Source organism: Toxorhynchites rutilus, chromosome 1 (assembly GCF_029784135.1).
Source record: "Toxorhynchites rutilus septentrionalis strain SRP chromosome 1, ASM2978413v1, whole genome shotgun sequence".
NCBI lineage: Eukaryota > Metazoa > Arthropoda > Insecta > Diptera > Culicidae > Toxorhynchites > Toxorhynchites rutilus.
Genome location: NC_073744.1, coordinates 89,381,611 through 89,406,167, shown reverse-complemented (window position 1 = coordinate 89,406,167; position 24,557 = coordinate 89,381,611). Strand labels below are relative to the sequence as shown.

Sequence of the window (24,557 nt, the reverse complement as noted above, 5' to 3'; positions counted from 1 at the left end):
GTTGTTTGGATAAAAAACTCATCTGACATAGTCTTAATGAATTTAAACTTAAAACTAAAACATTAAAACACACCATTGAACGCATCGGATTTCACAATTCTGTTTTTGAAGCGTAGTGATGGTTCTCCAAAAACAAAAAACTGCTCTACTGACGAGAACGTACGGATCATTCCCGAGATCGGCTCATGTTGTCCAAACGATGATCGATGTGGAAGCGGTTGCAGCAAATACGAGGATCGTAGAATTCTGCTGGGAGCACGAAAGTTTACCATCTCGAGCAGGTGAGGCGCATCAATTTCACCACAAAGAAGCTTGACAATGAAAGTAGCTTGTTGAATACGCCTTCGTCTCTCAAGTGCATCCAGATTCAGCAAGCGACATCTGGCTACATATGGCGGTAGGTTCCGGGGATCACGCCAAGGCAAATGCCTGAGCGCTCTTCGAATAAAACATTTTTGTATCCGCTCAATCCTGATACTCCACATATGCTGGTAAGGGATCCATACTACCGATGCAGTCTCGAGAATCGGCCGAACAAGAGAACAGTACAGCGATTTTAGGCAATAGGGATCAGTGAAGTCCCTAGAGATTCTCGATATGAATCCAAGCTGACGTTTAGCCTTAGTGATCAATGCAGATCGGTGTGCGTCGAAAGTTAGCTTATGATCGAGAACAACGCCCAAGTCGTTAACCTGACTGACTCTCTCTAAATTTTTTTGATAATCGTCGATCGTGTAGTTGAATATAATTGACTGTTTTTTTCGGTGAAAGCTCATGATCACACACTTGGCGATGCTTATGGTAAGTTTATTCAATTGGCACCAACTGACGAACTGGTCAAGCAAGCTCTGTAGTCAACGGCAATCCTCAAGGGTTCTGATAGCCAAATAAATCTTCAAGTCATCTGCATAGATCGACACACAGCCGGATGCTAAAATAAGGGACACATCATTGTAGAATATCGCGAACAGCAGTGGCCCTAGATTACTGCCTTGTGGAACTCCCGAACAAACAGCAAACGGAGACGAAATGTGATATTGGAGCTAAACACGGAGCGTTCTTCCAGAAAGATATGACCTCATCCAGTTGATGAATCCATTAGAAGCACCAAGCCGGGATAGCTTTCTCAGCAGGATGCGGTGGTCAATTCGGTCGAAAGCGGCTTTTATGTCGGTATAAATAGCATCAACCTGAGCACGTTCTTCTAGGCGGTTGACACAGAATGATGAGAACTCGAGAAGATTGGTGCTTACCGAGCGTCCTGGCATAAAACCATGTTGTACTGGTGAGATATAGCTCTTAACTTCGAAGAAGACAACATCGTTCACAATCATCTCAAATAGCTTAGAGGCGGCAGATAAGCTGGTTATCCCGCGATAGTTGCTCACGTTACACTTGTCTCCTTTTTTGAAGACGGGAAACACAAATGAGTGCTTCCACACATCTGGAAAGACTCCTTGATCCAGCGAAGCTGTGTATATGCGGGAGAGTGGTAACGCCAAAGCTGAAGCACAGCGACAGAAAACTATTGCTGGAATTCCATCTGGGCCAGGAACTGTAGAACGTTTCAACTTTTTTACGGACTTCTCTACCATCTGGGGAGTAACAACGAATGACCGCAAGTCTATTGGATACTCTGGAACGTTAGCAGCAGCCCTCTCGGCTTCAGATGAGGTGGCTGCATCAGCGACAAACACTGAAGCAAAATGTTTAGAAAACAAATCACATGTTTCCGGGACAGACGACGACTCCGAATCACCCAAACACATCTTAGATGGGATGTCTGTAGTTTTACGCTTCGAATTGACAAAATTCCAGAAACTCCTTGGATTCCTACGTAAGTTTGTCTGCACACGAAGCACGTACGATTTATAAAGAGAGGCGTTAAGGCTGCGGTATGCATTGCTCGCAAGTTGAAAGTTATGCTTAGTTTCAGCAGTTCGTCGACGTCGCAGTTTGCGTTGACAAGAATTTTTGTTGCGCCGTAAGAGGCGAAGAAGTGGAGTGCTCCATGCTGGTGATATCAAAGGTTTTTTCCGTGGAGTATTTGTTAAGAGCCAGCTACAAACGATTTCGCAAAAACGTGTCGCCATGCCATTAACGTCCTGGCCAAGGGCACTCCAACTGTAGCTATTCAAAAACTCATTAAGTGCAGCGAAATCGATTTTAGCGTAATTCAGCGGTCGTTCGCTTTTGCTTAGATCCTCAGCAGTCGACAGAGATCCACCTTTAGCCGATAAAGACAGCACTAACGGAGGATGGTGCAGATCCACCGCTAGCAGCGGCGAAACGGATTCGGAGATAGTTATGTTGATGTCGGCTGCGCAAAAAACCAGATCAAGTGTACGGCCCCGAGAAATGCGAATGAAGTTATTCTGCTGAAGACCGAGAAAGGAGACTCCATCCACTAGAACAGCACTCGCCGTAGAGGTCAAAGAGGGGTTCAGATTAACAACTGAATCGGCATGCGGTTCCCACGCAATATGGGGCTGATTGAAATCACCACATACTAAAACTGTGTCATCAGAGGACGCTCGGTCACACAGCTCACGCACGGAAGCCAGATGAGAATCATAAACCCCTACGTCGCGGCTTCGGTCGGGTGGAATGTATACTACGCAAAGTAACAACCTTTTTCCACGTATTGTAGTAGCGACACAAATTTGTTCCAAAGAACCTCCGTTGCTCGTATGAACTGCTACAGCGATGAGAACTCCACCAAATCTAGACTTATCACTGTTGGAAGGGCTTCGGTCGCAGCGAAAAACATTGAACTCAACTCCAAACAGCTGCAGGGAGTTGATGCTATCGTCAAGTCCGGTTTCAGTCAACATAATGACGTCGTAATTGCAATCGCTTACTGCCACATAGAGATCATCAATTTTCGTCCTCAGGCCGCGTACGTTCTGGTAGTATAACCAAATGGCACAGCCGTCCACGCTAGAAACCAAAGGCAGGTTAGGTCGCGAATGGGATTCAATAAAAGTATACTCGCCTAGAGTGGCACGTTGGAAGACCCCTTCCCCAGACTCAACAGCAGGACCGGGACGGCTGTACTGACGGTGGCTGCAGGGCTCGACTGAGTTGGACGGGTTAGGGGCTTCCATGATGCCGTTGTTCGTGCGTCCCAGTGGTAAAAGCTTATTACTCGTTTGATGCGTGTATTGCGGTGCTCGGGCAGCTATGACACCAGAAACATCGGCGACCTCATTGCGCACATCAAGAAGAGCGCTGGCTGCAATTGGCGCGGCTGGTTCAAGGGTACCGCGTTCTGGCGAAGATGATTCGACAATTGTAGGAGGCTGCAATCCTTCAAGCTGATCGGCCCATGTAGACGTACATTGGCTGGAAGTTTGTACGGAGTGAGGCAGGAACGAGCGATCACAAAAAGCATACTTGCCTGGTGAAGAAGTTTGGAAGACCCTGCATCCACTCTCGACCGCAGGACCAGGACGTCTAAGGTGAGCGTTGACTGTAATTAGCGCGACTGAGTCGAGGGGATTTAGGGCTTCCATATTGCTGCAGGTAGTGCGTCCTAGTGATGATAAACCAAAGGTGGTGTTGTTTTAGAAGGGCCGTGAAGGAGGCTTGATGGTCAGTGAACTTAAGCTTCCATCTGAACTGCCGATTCGAAACCAGGCGGGGGTAGATTTCTTCCACTTGTCGCCTGGTTGAACGTTACAACCTTGTCCTGGTTTTTTGAGCGGTCAACAAATTCACGGAAAAATACATTTTCTGGCCACGATTCGCGGGAAAGAGCTTTGTTCTTGAACTGAACATGTATACCAACTTTGAAAGAGATGAAATTCATGCTGCCTAAGTCTGCCCCTTTCGGGACAAGATTCACAACTTTAACCTCTGAATTTGGTTCCAGTTCGAGGCATTCACGTACCAGCGATGCAATTTCATTCTCAGTTGTTTGCGGATCAAAAGCAGATAGATAGATCCAGACCAAATTGTCGATCAGTTGTATGGTTTTGAGGTGTTGATTCATAGGCCTAGTTCCACAAACCCTCGTCGGCTTCGAAGGAGTACTGATAGGGCTACCACTATCCTCACGTCTACGTTTCGATGCATTTGTTGTAATCGATCGCTTAGAATTAATCCACGGACTTGAGATACTTTCAGCTGATGGTGCTTGCGCGCTGACTTTTGCCGATAAAGTTGACACTGCGTCACTCAGCTTTGCAACTTCATTTTTCAGAGATGAAAACGCTTCTGATTCAGTAGTACCGCTAATTTTGTTGGTCATGATGTTCCGGGATGTGCCATTGGTGAACAACTCCGAACAATTGTCACACATCCAGAAAACGTTATTCGCGTACTGCCCTATGTGATCTAGCAGAGGAAAGTCTACTTTAGCACAGATCACATGAAACGAATTTCCGCAGAATCCCTGACAAACAATTCGATCCGAATTGCTGACAACTTTTTTGCATTGACCACAAGACATCATTAGTGAAGTGTAGAGTATGCTTATCTGTGCTCACGCAGAAGTTCTGTTGCATACAAGTTCTTCGTCTCTACTGAATAACAGATGGCGCTGATGTTGCAACAAATTAATGTAGGGATAATATATGACGCAGTATGTTTACAATGGCAAAACAACACACCGAAACTATCGCGCACTATAATCACAATTCCACGAAAATGAACGATTGCACTACACCAAATTAGAACGATTGTCAAGGAATAATCTATTATGAGCTGCTTCACTATGGCCAAACGCTCAATTCGGACCTGTACTGCCATCAACTGGACCGCTTGAAGGTAGCACTCATGAAGAAGAGGCCATCTTTGAGAAACAGAGGCCGCATTGTCTTCCATCAGGACAACGCCAGGCCACACACTTCTTTGATGACGCGCCAGAAGCTCCGGGAGCTCGGATGGGAGGTTCTTTTGCATCCGCCGTATAGTCCGGACCTTGCACCAAGTGACTACCACCTGTTTTTGTCCATGGCGAACGAGCTAAGTAGTCAGAAGTTAGCCACGAAAGAGGCCTGTGAAAATTGGCTATCCGAGTTTTTTGCCAATAAGGAAGCGAGCTTCTATAACAGGGGTATTATGAAGTTGGCATCTCGTTGAGAACAAGTCATCGAACAAAACGGCGCATATTTGACTTAAAACAGATGATTGTAACTAATTTTATGAACAAATGAAAATTCAAAAAAAAAACCGCAGGACTTTTTTGACAGCCTAATATATATCAATAGCAAATCAATAGCAAAAATGTGTAATGTTTTGTATCACAACCACACATACGAATCTTTCTGATATCATATGAATGTTTGCACAGGTCAAATGACCCGTTGTGGTAGTTAAGTATTCCAACCCAAAATTTTTGTCGCTTTTCAAATGATCTTCATATTTAATAGCATTGGGCATTGATTGGAGAGGGATCAAATAATAATCTTTCAGCTCTTCATGTAGCATCGTGCATTCAGGTTTTCAGCCTGGAACAAACAATTCAATCTATTGATCTGGGGCAAAACATACGTCGCACCGTCCGACGCGAATCCTTTCAGACGATCCTTGTTAGGAATTTCGTCCTTATGAAACTGTTCAATCATATGATCAGCAGCACGAAGCGGTACTGCGGCGTAAAAGTCATCATGTACCTCATTGTTGCTTTGTTCAAATGTAAGAAATTTCACAAATGGAAAAAAATCTGTACCAATCTGTACTTTTTGACGAAAATCTGTACTCTGTACCGTACAGAATCTGTACCAAAAATAACGAAGAAATCTGTACCATTCCAGATAAATCTGTACGTGTGGCAACACTAGATGCCCCTAATTTTCTTGACAAAACGAAAGAGGAATCCCAGCTGCGAAGAGGCTTTAGATTTAGCTTTTGAATCGATGTCGGCGATGTCAGAGGTCGTATTCGCTTCCACCAAAGCTTTGGTCATCGTTGGTGGTAGTCCAGATTTCTTTCGTTGTTCATTCAGGTAGCGCCAGAAATTTTTGACTTCTCCAGATTATTGGGATCGACATTCGTCCAAGCTGATTTCGCTGGCTCGCATATGGACTTCACGGGAACTAATTGGTCAACAACATAAAGCAGGATACCATGATATTAGAGGCGAATGAACTGCAAAGTTTATAGCCTCTTAAAAACAAAGAAAGAAAGAAGGATACCATAAACGGTAGACACACCCACTGAAACCGTGGTTTTCTTTAGTATCATTAACGCCCATTTCGACATACATTCATTTCTTGGACAAGCTTCAGTCTTTTCCATAAAAAATTAGTGGGTTATATCTATGATATAACCGCAAGGTTCACGTGGAACTACCTTAGCTTAGCAATCATTCGTTTGTATTGATTAAATTCTTGATTGAATGTAACAGTTTCCAAATTCAATTGAGTTCAATATATTTGCTCTGTGAGTGAAAAAAAATGAACAAATGCCGTGTAAAGTCAATTCATTTATTGTGATTGATTGTTCTTCGTTACAAGTAAATTTAATGACGGACCTTTTACGTTTGGTATGATGACTAGAACAAAATATATGTACGGAAGAATTATCAAACGTTTGATGAACCAGCCTAAGGCTGAAAATCTTTCCAATAAAGACAAAAAAAATTATCAAACGATTATTTTATTTTACATTTCCCTCTGAAGCTTACATCCCAAAAGTGTACATACTTCTCGAATCTCGAATTTGCTTGAAACTGGGAAGTTCATTCGCTTCTAGTGGCTGCACGATTTTCCCAGGTTCCTAAGTTTAGAAGATCATGTTAGGACAGACATATTCCACTCTGCACAAAGGCAAGCGAGGACAAAAGTACTCGCAGTTTGCATTTATTTGCAGAGCCGATTTCCCCAGAAACCTCGGTTTTGAAGTCTGTGTTAGGGAAACACATTTCAATCGGAACAAAAATACCCCCGATTTGTATGAATTCGCAATGCCGATTTCCCCACGCTTCATGGATTTGAAGTCTGTGTTAGGGAAACACATTCCAGTCGGAACAAAAATACCCCCGACTTGCATGAATTTGAAATACCGATTTCTCCAGGCACCTTGGTTTAGAAATCTCTATTAGGGAACACATTTCGGTGGGAACAAAAGCTCCCCCTACTTTCGTGTGTTCTTTTTCTTCTTTTTGGCTTTAAGAGGGTTTAAACTTTTCAGTTCACTCGCCTCTAGGCTCTTTCGTGTGCTTGCAATGCCGATTTCGCTGCTTGGTTTTAAAGTCTGTGTTAGGGAACATTTTTCGATGAGAACAAAAGTCCCCCTACTTTCATGTATTTGCAATGCCGATTTCCCCAAGGCTGCTTGGTTTTGATGGCTGTGTTAGGGAAACCGTAAATCGGGCCAATCAAAACGATGCAGTTAGGGCGTTTAGATAACGCCTAATATTTTACAGTTATTCAATTGTTTATCTAATGAAAAACAGGAAGTGGGTTATATCTATGGTATAACCGCAAGGGTGACGTAGGACTATCGTTGATTTAGAGATCATTTGTTTGAAGTTGAATCTAAATCCATCCTGAATGAATGAATAAATAAATATTTGGGTGACTTCAAAAACGAGAGTGTTACTTTGAAGACTCAAGGTTTTATGCATCCAATATTGGATACAAAAAACCTTGTTCTGAAGAATAATCTTCAGAAGCTTTCCTGTTAACTGCACTTGATTGACAAATCACAAAACTAAATGTATGTTGTCGCAGTATTATATGGATAGAAAACATTAAAATAAACTCGCTTGAATGCAATTTTCAATTCCAAGGGGAACTGGCAGATTATTTTTCAGCAACGATCATTTCTTTCCAGGTTTCCTCTCGATAACCAGCAAACGAAAAGAGTTGCGCGCGTGTATGTGTGTGTGTGTGGCGGCTGCTTCTATGTCTTCCCGAGGAACCGTATTTCGATGCTGATACTCTCTTGGTCACCTTCTCTTCTCCTTCTGATCGATCGGCTTTTATGCGCTCCCTCACAGTTAAAACAAACTGATTGCACTTCAGGTCAGGTCAAGCCAGGTAATGAATACCTCGATCCCTCGCCGTTCAGCTCGTTCAGTAACGATGTTGTCTTGTCGATGTCCTCAGGCGTCGTGCACAAATTACGTAACGCAAAAATCCGGATTTTGAACCTCCCCTCCCTTTCGTAACGCAATTTCCTATCTCTAATAAACAGAAAGTAACGCAACATCTAACCCCTCCCCCCTTATCGCGTTACGTAATTTGTGCACGACGCCTCACGAAAAATGAATGGGTTTCACCACCAGAATATCATTTCAGTATGCTTTTCGTGCGTGATTGAATCGAGAGAAGGTGTGGTTTACGATGGCAATTTGGAAGGCAAACTAGAGGAGAATGAACTCTCTGAGTATGAAAATTTCGGCGACTGAGCAATAATCGATTGAAAATTATATAATTTTGGCGATACGAAACATTTTCCGTTTTTCATGTTATGCATCCAATATTGGATACGAAAATATCATACTGATGGGAAAGAATAATCTTCAGAAGCTTTCCAGCTAATTACACTTGATTGAAAAATTACGAAATCAAATGTATTTGGTCGCTGTGTTCGCCATATAATTAGAAAACATTAAAAAAACTCTTTCGCATGGATGTATTCTTCAATTCCCAGGGAACTGGCAGATTATTTTTCAGCAACGATTAGATCTTTCCGGAATTTTCTCGATGCTGTATGGCATCCAAACGAAAATTCTCGTTTCAGTTTGGCCTGCAAAAAACTTTTCTGAACTCTAATCCATCAAATTTGGAGCCCTGAAAAGGGCCGTTGATTATATGCTAAGCTAATATAGCACCCTCTCCTTGGATTCGACGGGCCAGCTGAATGTCCTTGGGCATGATGTGACGCGTTTTACGTGGATAGCACACAAATTTGTATCTTCGAATAAGCCTCCTGCAGCGTCATAACCGCGGAACTTTGGAAGCGCAAGTCAGTTTTGAGTTCCTGAGCAATTCCACGATCCAAAAGCTGCAAAGGTAGCTTGCGGATCAGAAATTCGGTCGACTTCCGATAGCGATGAATTTCACGCAAAGTTCCCGGTCGATAGCGATGTGGCTTCTTCACCAATCCTGCGGCTGGTGCGCTTATTCGAGCTGCTTTCGTGTGCCTTACCACTGAAAGACTAACCTGCTATCTGCTTGGTCCCAAACAAACGAGTCGTCACGGTGCGAGAGTAGAGTAAGAAATGAACGAAAGCAAAGGAAGCGTCATTTTATAACCTGTTTTCGAAGCTATCATTAAGCTATTGAAACAATTTTCCGACTCAATAAATAGCAATCATATAACTCTTGGACATTTTATCTTTTGTATGAAATGATTATCACTGTTCTGTTGATCCGAAGCAGAATGAATCACGCTTAAAGAAGGAATGGATTTTTTCTTGGAATTTACTCAGCAAATATAATGCCCTTTCCCAACACTTAAAAACGACAAACGGTAAACAGTTTCATCAAAGTGATTTCTTCGATATGGGGATATATTCACTACATGTATTTGTATTCTTGTATTTCATATTCTTCATTATGCAATCCATATCCATGGCACCTATCGGTATCGAATTATCATCGACACCACGATTTTCGCTAAATGCTCCTTTCAGTTCGGCCTGTAAAAAACTTTTCTGAACTCTAATCCATCAAAATTGGAGCCCTGAAAAGGGCTGTTGATTATATGCTAAGCTAATATAGCACGCTCTCCTCGGATACGATGGGCCAGCTGGATGTCCTTGGGCATGATGTGACGCGTTTTGCATGGATAGCACACAAATTGGTATGCTTTCGTGGTGCCTTACCACCGAAGGACTAACGAGCTGTCTGCTTAGTCCCGATGAAACGAGTCCTCACGGTGCGAGAGTAGAGTAAGAAATGAACGAAAGCAAGGGAAGTGTCATTTTATAAAACATAAAAGAATCGAATGTAAACCCCACCCTCTTTATTATATAAGCTTACTGTATACTCACGAATATAATAAGGGTGGGATTTAGATTCTATACTGTTATGGTTTATAAAATGACGCTTCCTTTGCTTTCGTTCATTTCTTACTCTACTCTCGCACCGTGAGGGCTCGAGCTCGTTAGTCTTTCGCAGACAGCTCGTTAGTCATTCGGTGGTAAGGCACACGAAGTCAGCTCGGATAAGCGCACCATTTGCAGGATAGGTGGAGAAGCCAGCATTTGGATCATGAAATTGCTCAGGACTTCAAAACCGACTTGCGCTTCCAAAGTTCCGCGGCTATGACGCTGCAGGAGGCTTATTCGAAGATACCAATTTGTGTGCTATCCATGCAAAACGCGTCACATCATGCCCAAGGACATCCAGCTGGCCCATCGTATCCGAGGAGAGCGTGCTATATTAGCTTAGCATATAATCAACAGCCCTTTTCAGGGCTCCAAATTTGATGGATTAGAGTACAGAAAAGTTTTTTACAGGCCGAACTGAAAGGAGCATTTAGCGAAAATCGTGGTTTCGATAATAATTCGTTACCGATAGGTGCCATGGATATGGATTTCTTAATGAAGAATATGAAATACATGACATGATGTAGTGAATATATCCGAAGAAATCACTTTGGTGAAACTGCATTATAAAATTATTTGTGTACGAATGCCGCAATCCGATAGTCGACTCTAATTTGCGCTGGGTAATTTCCTCGGAGGACTCGATTCCTCCTTTGAACATTAATAATCTCTTTCTGGCAAAACGATGTGGTATGAATCACATTATTTGAATGATAGAATGAAGAAGTTTTCTGCCAATTTCCTTCAACCTCCAAACGTATCTTTCTCCCGTTTGTCGTTTTCGCGTTCGCTAATCCTTTCTCACAACACCCATTTCTCGTTTGAAAAATTGTTGAGTAAACATTGTTTCCAGTGCGCGTAGAGCGGGAATTCCTAAAGATTCATTGCACCTCTAATAAATTGCCGAAAGACGTGGTCTTACGTTGATCGCACTTGATTGAAAAAATCCAAAACGAAATGTATTTGGTCGCAGCATTATATGAGTAGAAAGCAAATAATCGCTCGAAAATGACTTGATTTTCGCGATGTGAAACATTTTCCGTTTTTCATGTTATGCATCCAATATTGGATACGAAAATTTCCACTGATGGGGAAAAAAAATATTCAGAAGCTTTCCTGTTAATTGCGATTGATTGAAAAATAACAAAACCAAATGTATTTGGTTGCAGTGTTATATGGATAGAAAACATTAAAATAAACTCTTTCGTATGAATGTATTTTTCAATTCCCAGGGGAACTGGCAGATTATTTTTCAGCAACGATGATAGCAACGAGAATTCCGCGCGTGTATGTGTGTGTGTGTGTGTGGCGGCTGCTCCGATGTTTCAAGCGGAACCGTGGCATCACTCTCCTCCTGGTGGATTCCCTTTTGGCCTTAGGTGCACAAACAGGCTCTTGGTGACACCGTTCATCAGCGTTCTCATGATAAACGAAATTAGCTTCACAACAACAGCGACAACATGCTCCAATCGCTGTTCAATCATAACTGAGTGGGTTTACGAGCGGCGCTCGCTTATATACCGATTGGTGATTTCAATAGCCTGTTTTGAAAGCAATTTTAAGACTATTGAAACAAGTTTTTGGATGAAAAAGTAACAAGTATCTGACGCGTAGACATTTTATCTTTCAAATGAAGTGTTTATCATACCATTTCGTTCAGTTGTTTAAGAGCTATTAACGCTCAAAATCTCGGTCTCCAGCGTAACGCTTTCGTTCTCGAAACTTTGTTTTTACACCCCGGTATAGAAATGAAAGACGTAGTCCTACGTCAAAACAACATTTTGTTAGTTGCGATAGATGCGTAGAAATATTCCCTATCAAGTGATGCAAACATCTCTCCTATCCAGTACGAAATGTTCGAGCTATAAGCATTCGAAATCTTTCATTTTTTCCTGCATGTTCTGTGTTTAGGTTTTCATTTTACCCTCCATATATTCCGGTTAGACGTAGTCCCACGTCAATATCAAAAAATTAATAACAAAACGTTAGATGAAAATTGATCTAGTTTCAAGGAAGTGAACATCTTTTCTTACCTGAACTCTACGATAATCTGCGGCAATTACCGATTTGACTTGTTTTCTTTTCATTCCAGCACTATCTAACAATGATCGGCGCAATAGTGTCTATTCCATTCATCCTAACGCCGGCGTTATGTATGGAAGATGAAGACCCCTCGAGGGGTATAATTATCTCAACGATGATTTTCGTAACCGGCTTGGTAACATACATTCAGGCAACTTGGGGTTGCCGTTTACCGATTGTTCAAGGAGGCACGATTTCCTTTCTGGTACCCACTCTGGCTATCCTGAATTTACCACAATGGAAATGTCCTAACAAAGATGTGATAGCCTCTATGAATTCGGACGAAAAAAGTGAATTGTGGCAAATAAGAATGAGAGAGCTGTCCGGAGCTATTGCTGTGTCTGCTCTTTTTCAGGTCTTCATTGGATACACTGGTTTAGTTGGAAAATTGTTAAAAGTCATAACCCCGCTTACCATTGTCCCCACCGTTTCATTGGTTGGTCTCACACTTTTTTCTCATGCTAGTGATACAGCCTCAAAGCACTGGGGGATAGCAGTAGTGACAATTATTCTCATGACATTATTTTCGCAAGCTATGACAGAAATTCAAGTACCTACATTCAAATATCGCAAGGGCCATGGTATTCAAATTGGATGGTTCCCGCTTTTCAAACTGTTTCCGGTACTACTGACAATCATCATCATGTGGTCATTGTGCGCAGTGTTAACAGTAACAGATGTCCTGCCAGAAGGTCATCCTGCGCGCACAGATGTTCGCATACGAGTGCTGGAAGATGCTGCATGGTTCCGTGTACCATATCCTGGGCAGTTTGGAATACCCACTGTAACGCTAGCTGGCGTTTTAGGAATGATGGCAGGAGTTTTGGCGTGTACCGTAGAATCTATCAGTTACTATCCAACAGTCTCACAAATGTGTGGAGCACCTCCACCACCACTTCATGCCATCAATCGAGGTATTGGAACAGAAGGCTTGGGTACAGTACTCGCAGGACTCTGGGGATCCGGTAATGGTACGAATACATTTGGCGAAAACGTCGGTGCGATTGGAGTTACTAAGGTAGGAAGCCGACGTGTGATCCAATGGGCCGCTATTATAATGATATTGCAAGGAGTTTTGAATAAATTTGGCGCAGCATTTATTATGATTCCTGACCCGGTGGTAGGTGGAATATTTTGCATCATGTTCGGTATGATAGCAGCCTTCGGATTATCTAATCTTCAATACGTGGATATTCGTTCAGCACGTAATCTTTACATACTTGGGCTGTCGATTTTCTTTCCACTAGTCCTTTGTTTGTGGCTCAAAGAGCACCCAGATTTCATACAGACAGGCAACAAAACATTGGACTCAACTTTATCTGTTTTGCTTGGCACTAGTATCCTAGTTGGAGGATGCCTGGGGTGCGTTTTGGATAATCTTCTTCCGGGGACACCAGAGGAACGTGGCTTGATAGCATGGAGCAAAGAAATGGCGCTTGAGGTAAATGAAACAAGCACTGACGGAATTGCTACCTCCACTTTCGATTTTCCATATGGAATGCAGGTACTGAAAAGGTGATAGTAAATAGATTTATGGCATGTAATTACAATAATCTAACTATTAAGTCTATCCAACAGATATCGATGGACGAGGTATGTACCGTTTTTGCCAACGTACAAGATGAAACTTTAAAAAGTAGAGTGGGTATAATAAAATAAAAATAATTATAAATAATTGAAATATTTGCAACATGTAGAGTATCATAGTGGCGTTAGACAACCAATCTTTTTGAAAGAAATTCCCGAGGGTATTGCACAACTCTTCCTGAAATCTGGTTATATAGAGACATACCTTGGATGGATTACTCTATCAACCATACCAGTTTAAACTTCCAAAACGCCCCGTCTGAAGTAGAAAAGCAGATTGGACGAGGAGAACGAGGAGAATATATACCCAGCGAGTCACATCAGCAGCAATCATCAAAGTTTGTACAACCGGGATGCAATAAACAATGTACCATGGGAGCTCTCAACTACTCCGACCCAGTCGTGCCACACGCCGGACTTCATCCACCTCGGATTGACCCTTGCCGTTCAAGTCATCCCGGTCCTGTGGTCGGATGTTGGGGGAGAGTCTCCCAACCTGACTCTTCAGGCAAGTATGCATTTTATGATCGCTCGTATCTGCCTGACTTCGTTCAAATTTCCAGCCAATTTATATGGACTGATCAGCTCGATGATGACCTTCGATTACTGGGACGCACGATTAACGGCATCATGGAAGCCCCTAACCCGTCCAACTCAGTCGAGCCTTATAGCCAGCGTCAGATTAGCCGTCCCGGTCCTGTTGTTGAGTCTGGGGAAGAGGTCTTCCAACGTGCCACTCTAGGCGAGTACGATTCAATCGAGCACCATTCGCAACCTGATCTGCCTCTCATTTCTAGGGGCAACGACACGACTTCCAATGTTATGTGGCTGTATTATCAGAATGTACGCGGCCTGAGGACGAAAATTGACGATCTCTATGTAGCAGTATGCGATTGTAATTACGACGTCATCATGTTGACTGAATCCGGACTTGACGACAGCATCAACTCCATACAGCTATTCGGAGCTGAATTTAACGTTTTCCGTTGTGACCGTAGTCCTTCCAACAGTTCCAAGTCCAGATTTGGTGGTGTCCTTATCGCAGTAGCTCGTCACTTCTCTGCTGTATCGGTTCAAACGAGGAATGGAAACTCTTTGGAACAGATTTGTGTCTCCACTACCATACGTTGGAAAAGGATATTACTTTGCGCAGTATACATTCCTCCCGACCGCAGTCGTGACGTGGGGGTTTATGATTCCCATTTGGCTTCTGTGCGTGAGCTGTGTGACCGTGCGTCTTCTGATGACACCGTATTGGTATGTGGCGATTACAATCAGCCTCATATTGCATGGGAATTACATGCTAACTCTGTTGTTGATCTGAATCCGTCTTTGACCTCTGCAGCGAGTGCTGTTCTATTGGATGGAATCACCTTTCTCGGTCTCCAGCAGCGCAACTTCATTCGTAATTTTCGTGGCCGAACACTGGATCTGGTTTTTTGTGCTCCCGATATTAACATCGCTATCAACGAATCTGTATCGCCACTGCTAGCGGTGGATTTGCACCATCCTCCGTTAGTATTATCGTTATCGGATACAAGAGGAGCAGTGTTGGCCGTTGAGGATCGGAACGAAGGCGAACATACGTTGAATTACGCAAAAATTAATTTCGCTGCATTTAACGAGTTTCTGAGTAGCTACAATTGGAACGCTCTTGGTCAGGACGTTAACGACATCGCAACGCGTTTTTGCGAAATCGTTTGCAGCTGGCTCGTGACGAATACCCCACGAAGGAAACCTCCAATGTCTCCAGCTTGGAGCACTCCACTTCTTCGCATTCTACGGCGCGATAAAAATTCTTGCCAACGTAAATTACGCCGTCGACGAACTGTTGAAACCATACACAACTTTCAACTCGCTAGCAGTGTATACCGACGCCTTAACCGTGCCCTCTACAAATCATACGTGCTTCGTGTCCAGACAAACCTGCGTAGAAATCCAAAGAGCTTCTGGAAGTTTGTCAATTCCAAGCGAAAAACAGCAGATATCCCGTCTAAGGTGTTCTCGGGCGCTCAGGAATCGTCCTCCGTTTCTGAAATGTGCGATTTATTTTCAAAACACTTTGCATCGGTGTTTGTCGCTGAGGCAGCCACCCCGTCAGAAGCCGAGAGAGCTGCAGCTAACATTCCAGAGAGTTTAATAGACTTGGGACCATTCGTCGTTACCCCACAGATGGTTGAGAAGGGCGTAAAAAAATTGAAACGTTCAACAGTTCCTGGCCCAGATGGCGTTCCAGCTATAGTTTTTTGCCGCTGTGCTACATCTTTGGCTTTACCGCTCTCCCGTATTTACACAGCTTCGCTGAGTCAAGGGGTTTTTCCAGATGTGTGGAAGCATTCCTTTATGTTTTCCGTGTTTAAGAAAGGTGATAAGTGTAACGTGGCTAACTATCGTGGCATAACCAGTTTATCTGCCGCCTCCAATCTTTTTGAGTTGATCGTGAACGATGCTGTCTTTTTCAAAGTTAAGCGTTATATCTCACCAGTACAACATGGCTTTATGCCAGGACGCTCGGTTAGCACCAATCTCCTCGAGTTTTCGTCGTTTTGTATCAACCGTCTAGAGGAACGCGCTCAAGTTGATGCTATCTACACCGACATAAAAGCCGCTTTCGATCGAATTGACCATCGCATCCTACTGAGAAAACTATCCCGTCTTGGTGCTTTCGATGAATTCATCGACTGGCTGAGATCATATAAATAAATGTGTCATCATGAGTTTCCATCGAAAAAGACAACCAACTATATTCGACTACACGATCGATGATATTATCTTGGAGAGAGTCAGTCAGGTCAATGACTTGGGCGTAACTCTCGACCCTAAGCTCACTTTCGACGCACACCGATCTGCATTGGTATCCAAGGCCAATCGTCAGCTTGGGTTTATTTCGAGAATCTCTAGGGACTTTACTGATCCCTACTGCCTGAAATCTCTCTTCTGCTCGCTTGTTCGGCCGATTCTTGAAACCGTATCTGTAGTATGGAGCCCGTACCAACACATGTGGATCGTCAGGATTGAACGGATTCAAAAATGGTTCATCCGTAGAGCGCTTAGGAATCTGCCTTGGCGTGACCCGCGGAACCTGCCGTCATATACAGCTAGATGTCGCTTACTGAACTTGAATACTCTTGAGCGTCGTAGGCGTATTCAACAAGCCACCTTCGTTGCCAAACTTCTTTGTGGTGAAATCGATGCGCCTAACTTGCTCGAGAAGATGAACTTTCGCGCTCCCAGTAGAATTCTACGATCCTCGTTTTTGCTGCAACCGCTTGCACATCGTTCATCGTATGGTCAACATGAGCCGGTCACGGAAATGATCAGAACCTTTTCATCCGTAGAGTAGTTTTATGACTTTGGAGAATCATCACTACGCTTCAGAAACCAAATTGAGAATCCCGATGTGTTTAATGTTATGTTTTTGTTCGACTATTATACTAATTTTTGTTCATTAAGACGATTTTGTCAGATGAATGTTATATCTAAACAAATAAACAAATAAACAAATAAACTTCGCAGTGTGTGCGCTTGAGAAATAAATCAAATTCTAAAATAAACAAAGCTTTTTCTTTGACTTTGCTTTTGTTCACTCACTGGTAATTAACAGAAATCGATGTGTCTTGTTTGGCGATTTTTGACTCTTCTCAGCATCGGCAACCTTAACTTGAGTCAGTCTTTTTGTAGTATTTTTTAAGACTCTAACATATTGGCTAACCTGAGCGGCCATTTTGTTTCACCATCTCTTCATCTCTGTTGTATCGCGAGTTACCTTTCCACTCTTATACTTATGACAGACATACAGCTGTACTTGCGTTGTACTTCGAAAATTGTATGTCTGTCACCATGTACAGCGCTAGAACCATGCAAGCAACTCGGTACAATCGCTGTACCTGTACCGACCTGTTTTACCGCTGTACATGGCTACAGTTGTACTGTGCGCAGCGCCATAGACGGTTAGTGGTGGGTAGCATGAACAAGCAGAATCAAATCACTTGATAAACGTTCTTTTCATTGACTTTCTCTTAAGTTAATAACTCAGATTGGAAACTTGTTTGTTGTGTTTGATAGTTTAGACATTAAATAAAAACCTTTTTCATTGAAATATGTGGTGGAAATTGGAAAAATATCTGATTGTCAGTTTGACATACGGTACAATGTACAACCAAAGTATGTCTGTCATGGTACGATGGTACCTGTACAACGCTGTACACGTACAACGCAAGTACAGCTGTATGTCTGTCCCTGGTATTATTCAACTTCTGTTTGACAACTGCCCAATATTTCCCAAGTGAGCGGAATTGAGGGGAGTTGTGTGGGTTGATGTACTTCTTAAAGAAATTCACCACATTGTTTCGATACCGCTGAAGTACTTCTCCGCTGTAGTGCCTAGCTTGCCAGATTGTCATTGTCAATTGTGAGCTTTAATGTGAGGAACAATACGTTTTTTCATGCACTCCTGCTTGTACATAAGAGTCACTGCTCAAATGAACATTGTCAATATCGCGCACTTATCTGTAAGCGCGATACGCTTGCCTTCGAGGTAGGAGATCATACTTCTCCGAAGGTCAAAATAGAACAAGATTTACGACTTCGAATAGAAAGAACATAGAAAAGGATCGGAGAATCCCTCCCACGTTGTATGTAGAATAGCAAAGGGATGGGGACAATAAACATCTAATTGCTGCTCTACGATCTTAGCGTTGTAAGACCGCTAGACGAAAAACAGGAAGTGGGTTATATCTATGGTATAACCGCAAGGGTGACGTAGGACTATCGTTGATTTAGAGATCATTTGTTTGAAGTTGAATCTAAATCCATCCTGAATGAATGAATAAATAAATATTTGGGTGACTTCAAAAACGAGAGCGTTACGTTGGAGACTCAAGGTTTTATGCATCCAATATTGGATACAAAAAACCTTGTTCTAAAGAATAATCTTCAGAAGCTTTCCTGCTAACTGCACTTGATTGACAAATCACAAAACCAAATATATCCACGTGGTCACAGTATTATATGGATAGAAAACAATTAAATAAACTCGCTTGAATGTAATTTTCAATTCCAATGGGAACTGGCAGATTATTTTTCAGCAACGATCATTTCTTTCCAGGTTTCTTCTCGATAACCAGCAAACGAAAAGAGTTGCGCGCGTGTATGTATGTGTGTGTGGCGGCTGCTTCGATGTCTTCCCGAGGAACCGTATTTCGATGCTGATATTCTCTTGGTCACCTTCTCTTCTCCTTCTGATCGATCGGCTTTTCTGCGCTCCCTCACAGTTAAAACAAACTGATTGCATTTCAGGTCAGGTCAGGCCAGGTAATGAATCCCTCGATCCCTCGCCGTTCAGCTCGTTCAGCGTCGTGCACAAATTACGTAACGCTAAAAATCCGGAATTTTAACCCCCTCCCCCCCTTTCGTAACGCAATTTCCTATCTCTAATAAACAGAAAGTAACGCAAAATCTACCCCCTCCCCCCTTATCGCGTTACGTAATTTGTGCACGACGCCTCACGAAAAATGAATGGGTTTCACCACCAGAATATCATTTAAGTATGTTTTTTGTGCGTGATTGAATTGAGAGAAGGTGTGGTTTACGATGGCAATTTGGAAGGCAAACTAGAGGAGAATGAACTCTCTGAATATGAAAATTTCGGCGACTGAGCAATAATCGATTGAAAATTATATAATTTTCGCGATACGAAACATTTTCCGTTTTTCATGTTATGCATCCAATATTGGATACGAAAATATTCTACTGATGGGAAAGAATAATCTTCAGAAGCTTTCCAGCTAATTACACTTGATTGAAAAATTACGAAATCAAATGTATTTGGTCGCTGTGTTATATGGTTAGAAAACATTAAAATAAACTCTTTCGCATGGATGTATTTTTCAATTCCCAGGGAACTGGCAGATTATTTTTCAGCAACGATTAGATCTATCCGGAATTTTCTCGATGCTGTATGGCATCCAAACGAAAATTCTCGTTTCAGTTTGGCCTGCAAAAAACTTTTCTGAACTCTAATCCATCAAATTTGGAGCCAGCAACATCACAATTACGAAAACACTTGTAATACTAACCTCGAGCCAACCGCGAGTAATCGGTTACATATTACTAACATAGTTATAAGGCAAACATTGTCGAAATATTGAACTCCCGGCCCCGTCAGGTTGACGCCATATGAGCCTTAATAAAAATATATATTTTGGGTAAAAATCTGACATATTAATATATCCTGATTACGAAAAACCATTTCTACTAACAACAGACGCCTCAGACTTTGCTATCGGACCGGTACTATCTCAAGGCGAGATGGGTAAAGACAAACCGATACATTTTGCTTCAAGAACATTATCAGCGACAGAAGAAAGATTCTCTGTTCCTGAAAAGGAGATGTTAGCAATTCATTGGGCCTTACAGACGTTTAGAAATTATCTTTATGGAACCAAATTTAAAATTCTTACTGATCATCAGCCCCTCACATTCGCACTCTCACCAAAGAATACGAAGGCCAAACTCAAAAGATGGAAATCGTACTTAGAAGAGCACGATTACGAAATAGTATATAAACCAGGAAAAACTAATGTTGTTGCTGATGCATTGAGTAGAATGATATGCTCTATGACCGTTACTCAACATTCTGCTAATACCAGTGACGATTTCTACATTATATCAACAGAGGTACCAATTAACGCTTTCCGTCATCAAGTAATTATTAAAAAAGGTCCAAATTCAGTAAGAGTCGAACATCCTTTCGAATCATATACAAGAGTTTCTATTATGATGAATGACATTAACGAAGCTTCTATCTTGCAGGTTCTAAAAAATCATTTTAACGTTAGCTTGGTAAATGGATTATTAACAGATGAAACCATAAAGGGAAAAATTCAAGAAACATACAGAAAACACTTCGGTCTACAACGACTGTTAAAAATTCGATTTACTCAAAAGCAGCTCGAAGACATCCAGGATGAGGATAAGCAGTGGGACGTTGTAAGGAACGAACACATGAGAGCTCATAGATGTGTTCAAGAAAATAAACTACAAATTATGCGGAAATTCTACTTTCCAAAACTTCATCAAAAATTGAGAGATTTTATCGTCAACTGTCGTATCTGCAATGAAAATAAATACGACAGAAATCCAATAAAATACCCCCTTCAGAAAACTCCAATACCTAACGCTCCTTTCCAGATTGCTCATGTAGACATACTATTCCTCCAAAATCTACATTTTCTCACCTATATAGATAAATTCTACAAATTCGCCCAAATTATGTTCGTTGAATCACGAGCAGCAGTTGATATAGTTCCAGCTCTTAAAGAACTCCTTTCAAAATATAAAACACCAGAAATTTTGGTCATGGACGGCGAGAAGTCATTTATGACCGGAGACCTGGTAAATTATTATAACAGTAATGGAATTAGCACCTATATTACAGCGACCGGTAGAAGTGAGATGAATGGAACAGTTGAACGGCTCCATTCAACACTTCTAGAATTGTATCGAATCACCAAAGCAGAAAATCCTACTAAACCTGTCATTGAACTCCTTCACATGTCCGTCCATAAATACAATTCTACCATACACACAACAACCAAATTCACTCCATATGAAACAATCCTTCCATCCTCCCACACACCTGAAATTATTGAAAAAGTCTTTGAAAACCTGAAAAAGAAACAGAAGCAAGACCTCGACTATCACAATAAATCAATGAAAATCAAAAATCCAAAAGAAAATAATGAAGCTTTTGAAAAAACGAGACAGAGGTTGAAACATAAAGCTAGATACAAAAAAATAAAAATATCAAAAATTAATAACAGCACAGTCACAACCGATGATGGAAGAAAAATTCATAAGAACGATATCAAGATAAGAGAAATCTAATTCATTGTATTTCCATTACAGATTAGGACTTTTGATACTTCAGTTAGGATGGGCTACCGAACAAACTATATCCCACAGGAGCTTGAGAAACCAACCTATTCTGGCATTCGATTATGGAACCGGAAGAGTAAAAATTGATTCACATCTCTATATTCACCATTTCAATATCAGTTCATATCAGTACCACATAAAAAATTTGAGGAACATGTTTGATCAAATAGAAACCAATCAATTTTCCACATTAATCATAGAAGAATTTGAACAGATTGATCATGTGCTGAAAACACTTATTTCAACTAAAAGAGCTTTACACTTTACACTTATTCCAACTCATTGCTTCGACAACTCGCAAGCAGATCGGTCGAACCTATATTTGATCCGATACAGGTGTTTTTTTTACATCCGTTTCTAGTGTGTATTTTTTCATCTGGTGCGCTGCGAACGAGTAAAGCTCATAAAAAGTGGTGCGCTATCGAGACAATCCGGCAGCAAGTCACATCATCACACACGCTACACAGCAGCGGGGCAAGTAGAAGTTTATTTTCCTATTACCTCTTCCATCATTCTGTATAGCTTCTGTGCTCGATTTATACCATTGTTTATCATTGTGTTTATCATATCGGCAAGCGTAAGCGGTGTTCATTTCTTACATCACCGTTGAACTTTTATTGGAACTTTTTTCATTTTCAAATTACACATAATAACAAAAATTGAAATAAATAAAATTTTCAACAATAACTTATATAGAAATATAATTTCTTTTACTAATTTATATTTTCCAAATTATTATATTCTGTTCATATCGAACAGTTGTCTACTTCTTCGTTTTTATTAATATGGCAGAGGGCGGGGAGGATCCCCCACCCACGCCAAAGAATATATCAGATAATGAACCTCCTTCTGAAGAGCAGGAGGATGAAACAGAAGATGAGGAGGAAAATTCTGTATACGAAATAGAAAGCTCTGAAGATGAGGAAAAAGACGAGAAGCAGGATTTTCGTCTAAAAGAATACCCTGATGGCGCCAAAGGCCCATTTATCGTATACTTTAGACGAAAATCCAAACCTCTTAACGTCATTCGCATCTCAAAAGAGTTGACACAGAAATTTTCCGAAGTTACCGAAATTACTCGGATGGGGCCAGACAAATTACGAGTTGTCGTCTCCAGCAGAACCCAAGCGAATGAAATAACGCGCTGTGATCTCTTTGCGATCGAGTATCGCGTATACGTACCCTGTTGCAACGTTGAAATAGACGGTGTAATAAACGAAAAGGGTTTGATTCGAAAAGAGATACTCGATGGTGTCGGTCGCTTCAAGAACTCTTCACTTAAAAGTGTGAAGATTCTTGCATGCGATCGACTGAAATCTGTGTCACTTAAAAATGACAAAAGAGTTCTCAATCGGACAAACTCTTTTCGTGTGACATTTGAGGGTTCCGCCCTTCCAAACTACGTTGCAATAGGTGCACTTCGTTTACCTGTTCGGTTGTTTGTACCCCGGGTAATGAAATGCAACAAATGTATGCAACTCGGTCACACGGCCGCCTATTGTTGCAACAAAAAACGTGTCGCAGATTGTGGAGAGAGCCATGATGAGAATCCTTGCCCGAAAGAGCGCAAGTGTCTTCATTGCGGCGGGACTCCTCATGATCTTACTCAATGCCCGGTGTACATACAACGAGGGGAAAAAATCAAGCGTTCCTTAAAAGAACGTTCCAAGCGGACTTATGCAGAAATGCTTAAGAGTCCCGTTCCAACGACTCAGGACAATCCCTATTCCATTCTGCAGAACGACGAGCCTGTTGCTGACGCTCCCAATGCAGGAAGTTCCGGTACATCGCAGGGTGCCATCAGTAAAAGAAAAATTACTTCTTTTCCATCACTCCCCAGAAAGAAAACCGAAACTTCCCAAGTTGGAATGAAAACTCGAATCGAACGTGCTGAGAATAGACCGAAGCAAGTACCTCCTGGTGTAAGCGGTTCTTCTACGCACCAGGGGTCCTCAGCACTTCCCGGAGCAGCACCCAACACGTCTGCTTTTTCGCGGTCGAGGCAACAGCCACAATCTGGCTTGCTTGCGCTTTCTGACCTGGTGGACAACATTTTAAATGCTTTAAATATAAATGACCCTCTTAAAAGCATAGTATTATGTTTGCTTCCGATTGTGAGAACATTTTTGAAAGAAAAATGTGGTTTTTTGGCAGCGTTCATTTCCCTCGATGCCTGATTCAGGGCAAGAGGTCAAGGATTTGACCACTGTAATACAGTGGAATTGCAGAAGCATCATTCCTAAACTAGATCAGTTTAAATTTTTAGTTCACAGCTCTAACTGTGATGTATTTTCTCTCTGTGAAACATTGCTTTCTTCAGCCGATGAGCTGAATTTCCACGATTTCAACATTATTCGCCTCGATCGAAATGACTCGTTTGGTGGCGTACTATTGGGGATTAAAAAATGTCACTCCTTCTATAGAGTCACTCTCCCATCGATGACAGGCATTGAAGTTGTTGCTTGCCAGACACAAATCAATGGCAAAGACCTCTGCATTGCTTCGATATATATCCCTCCCAGAACTACGGTAGGCCGCCATCAGTTCTTTGATACTATCGAGGCAATGCCGGAGCCGCGGTTAATCTTAGGTGATTTCAACTCCCATGGAACAGCATGGGGATCACTCTACGATGACAACCGTGCCACTTTGATTTACTCTACGATGACAACCGTGCCACTTTGATTTATGATCTGTGCGACAACTTCAAATTGACAGTTTTGAATACTGGGGAAGCAACCAGAATAGCCAACCCTCCTGCACGGGCAAGCATGCTAGACATATCTCTATGCTCTTCTTCGTTATCCCTGGATTGCATGTGGAAGGTAATCCAAGATCCCCACGGTAGTGATCACCTACCAATAATTTTATCGATCGCTAATGAATCAAGCTTTCGTGAGTCAGTCAATATTTCGTATGACCTCACGAAGAATATTGACTGGAG

At 41.9% G+C, this 24,557-nt stretch overlaps 3 protein-coding genes across 7 annotated transcripts in view; 2 read left to right on the top strand and 1 right to left on the bottom strand.

The window, feature by feature from the left end:
* The window catches only part of LOC129769664 (solute carrier family 23 member 2), a 73,561-nt gene extending 59,644 nt beyond the window's left edge, over window positions 1–13,917 (top strand). Inside the window, exons 3-5 of one of the 2 annotated variants that reach the window (XM_055772076.1) lie at window positions 12,099–13,603; window positions 13,667–13,729; window positions 13,786–13,917. In XM_055772076.1, coding sequence (XP_055628051.1) covers window positions 12,099–13,603; window positions 13,667–13,721 — 1,560 coding nt within the window. In that variant the 3' untranslated portion in view covers window positions 13,722–13,729; window positions 13,786–13,917. Of the gene's footprint in view, window positions 1–12,098; window positions 13,604–13,666 lie in introns of both variants that reach the window. The other variant, XM_055772065.1, reaches the window with a different exon arrangement.
* Window positions 1–24,557, bottom strand: part of LOC129769673 (putative nuclease HARBI1) — a 97,350-nt gene that overhangs the window by 12,220 nt on the left and 60,573 nt on the right. The window lies entirely within an intron of this gene.
* LOC129761159 (uncharacterized) lies at window positions 14,048–16,378 on the top strand. Its single transcript, XM_055758870.1, has one exon. The coding sequence runs from the start codon at window positions 14,048–14,050 to the stop codon at window positions 16,376–16,378; it is 2,331 nt and encodes a 776-aa protein (XP_055614845.1).

What these genes read in the sequence shown, in the direction of transcription:
- LOC129761159 (XM_055758870.1), top strand. Translation starts at nt 14,048, where the DNA reads ATGGGAGCTCTCAACTACTCCGACCCAGTCGTGCCACACGCCGGACTT.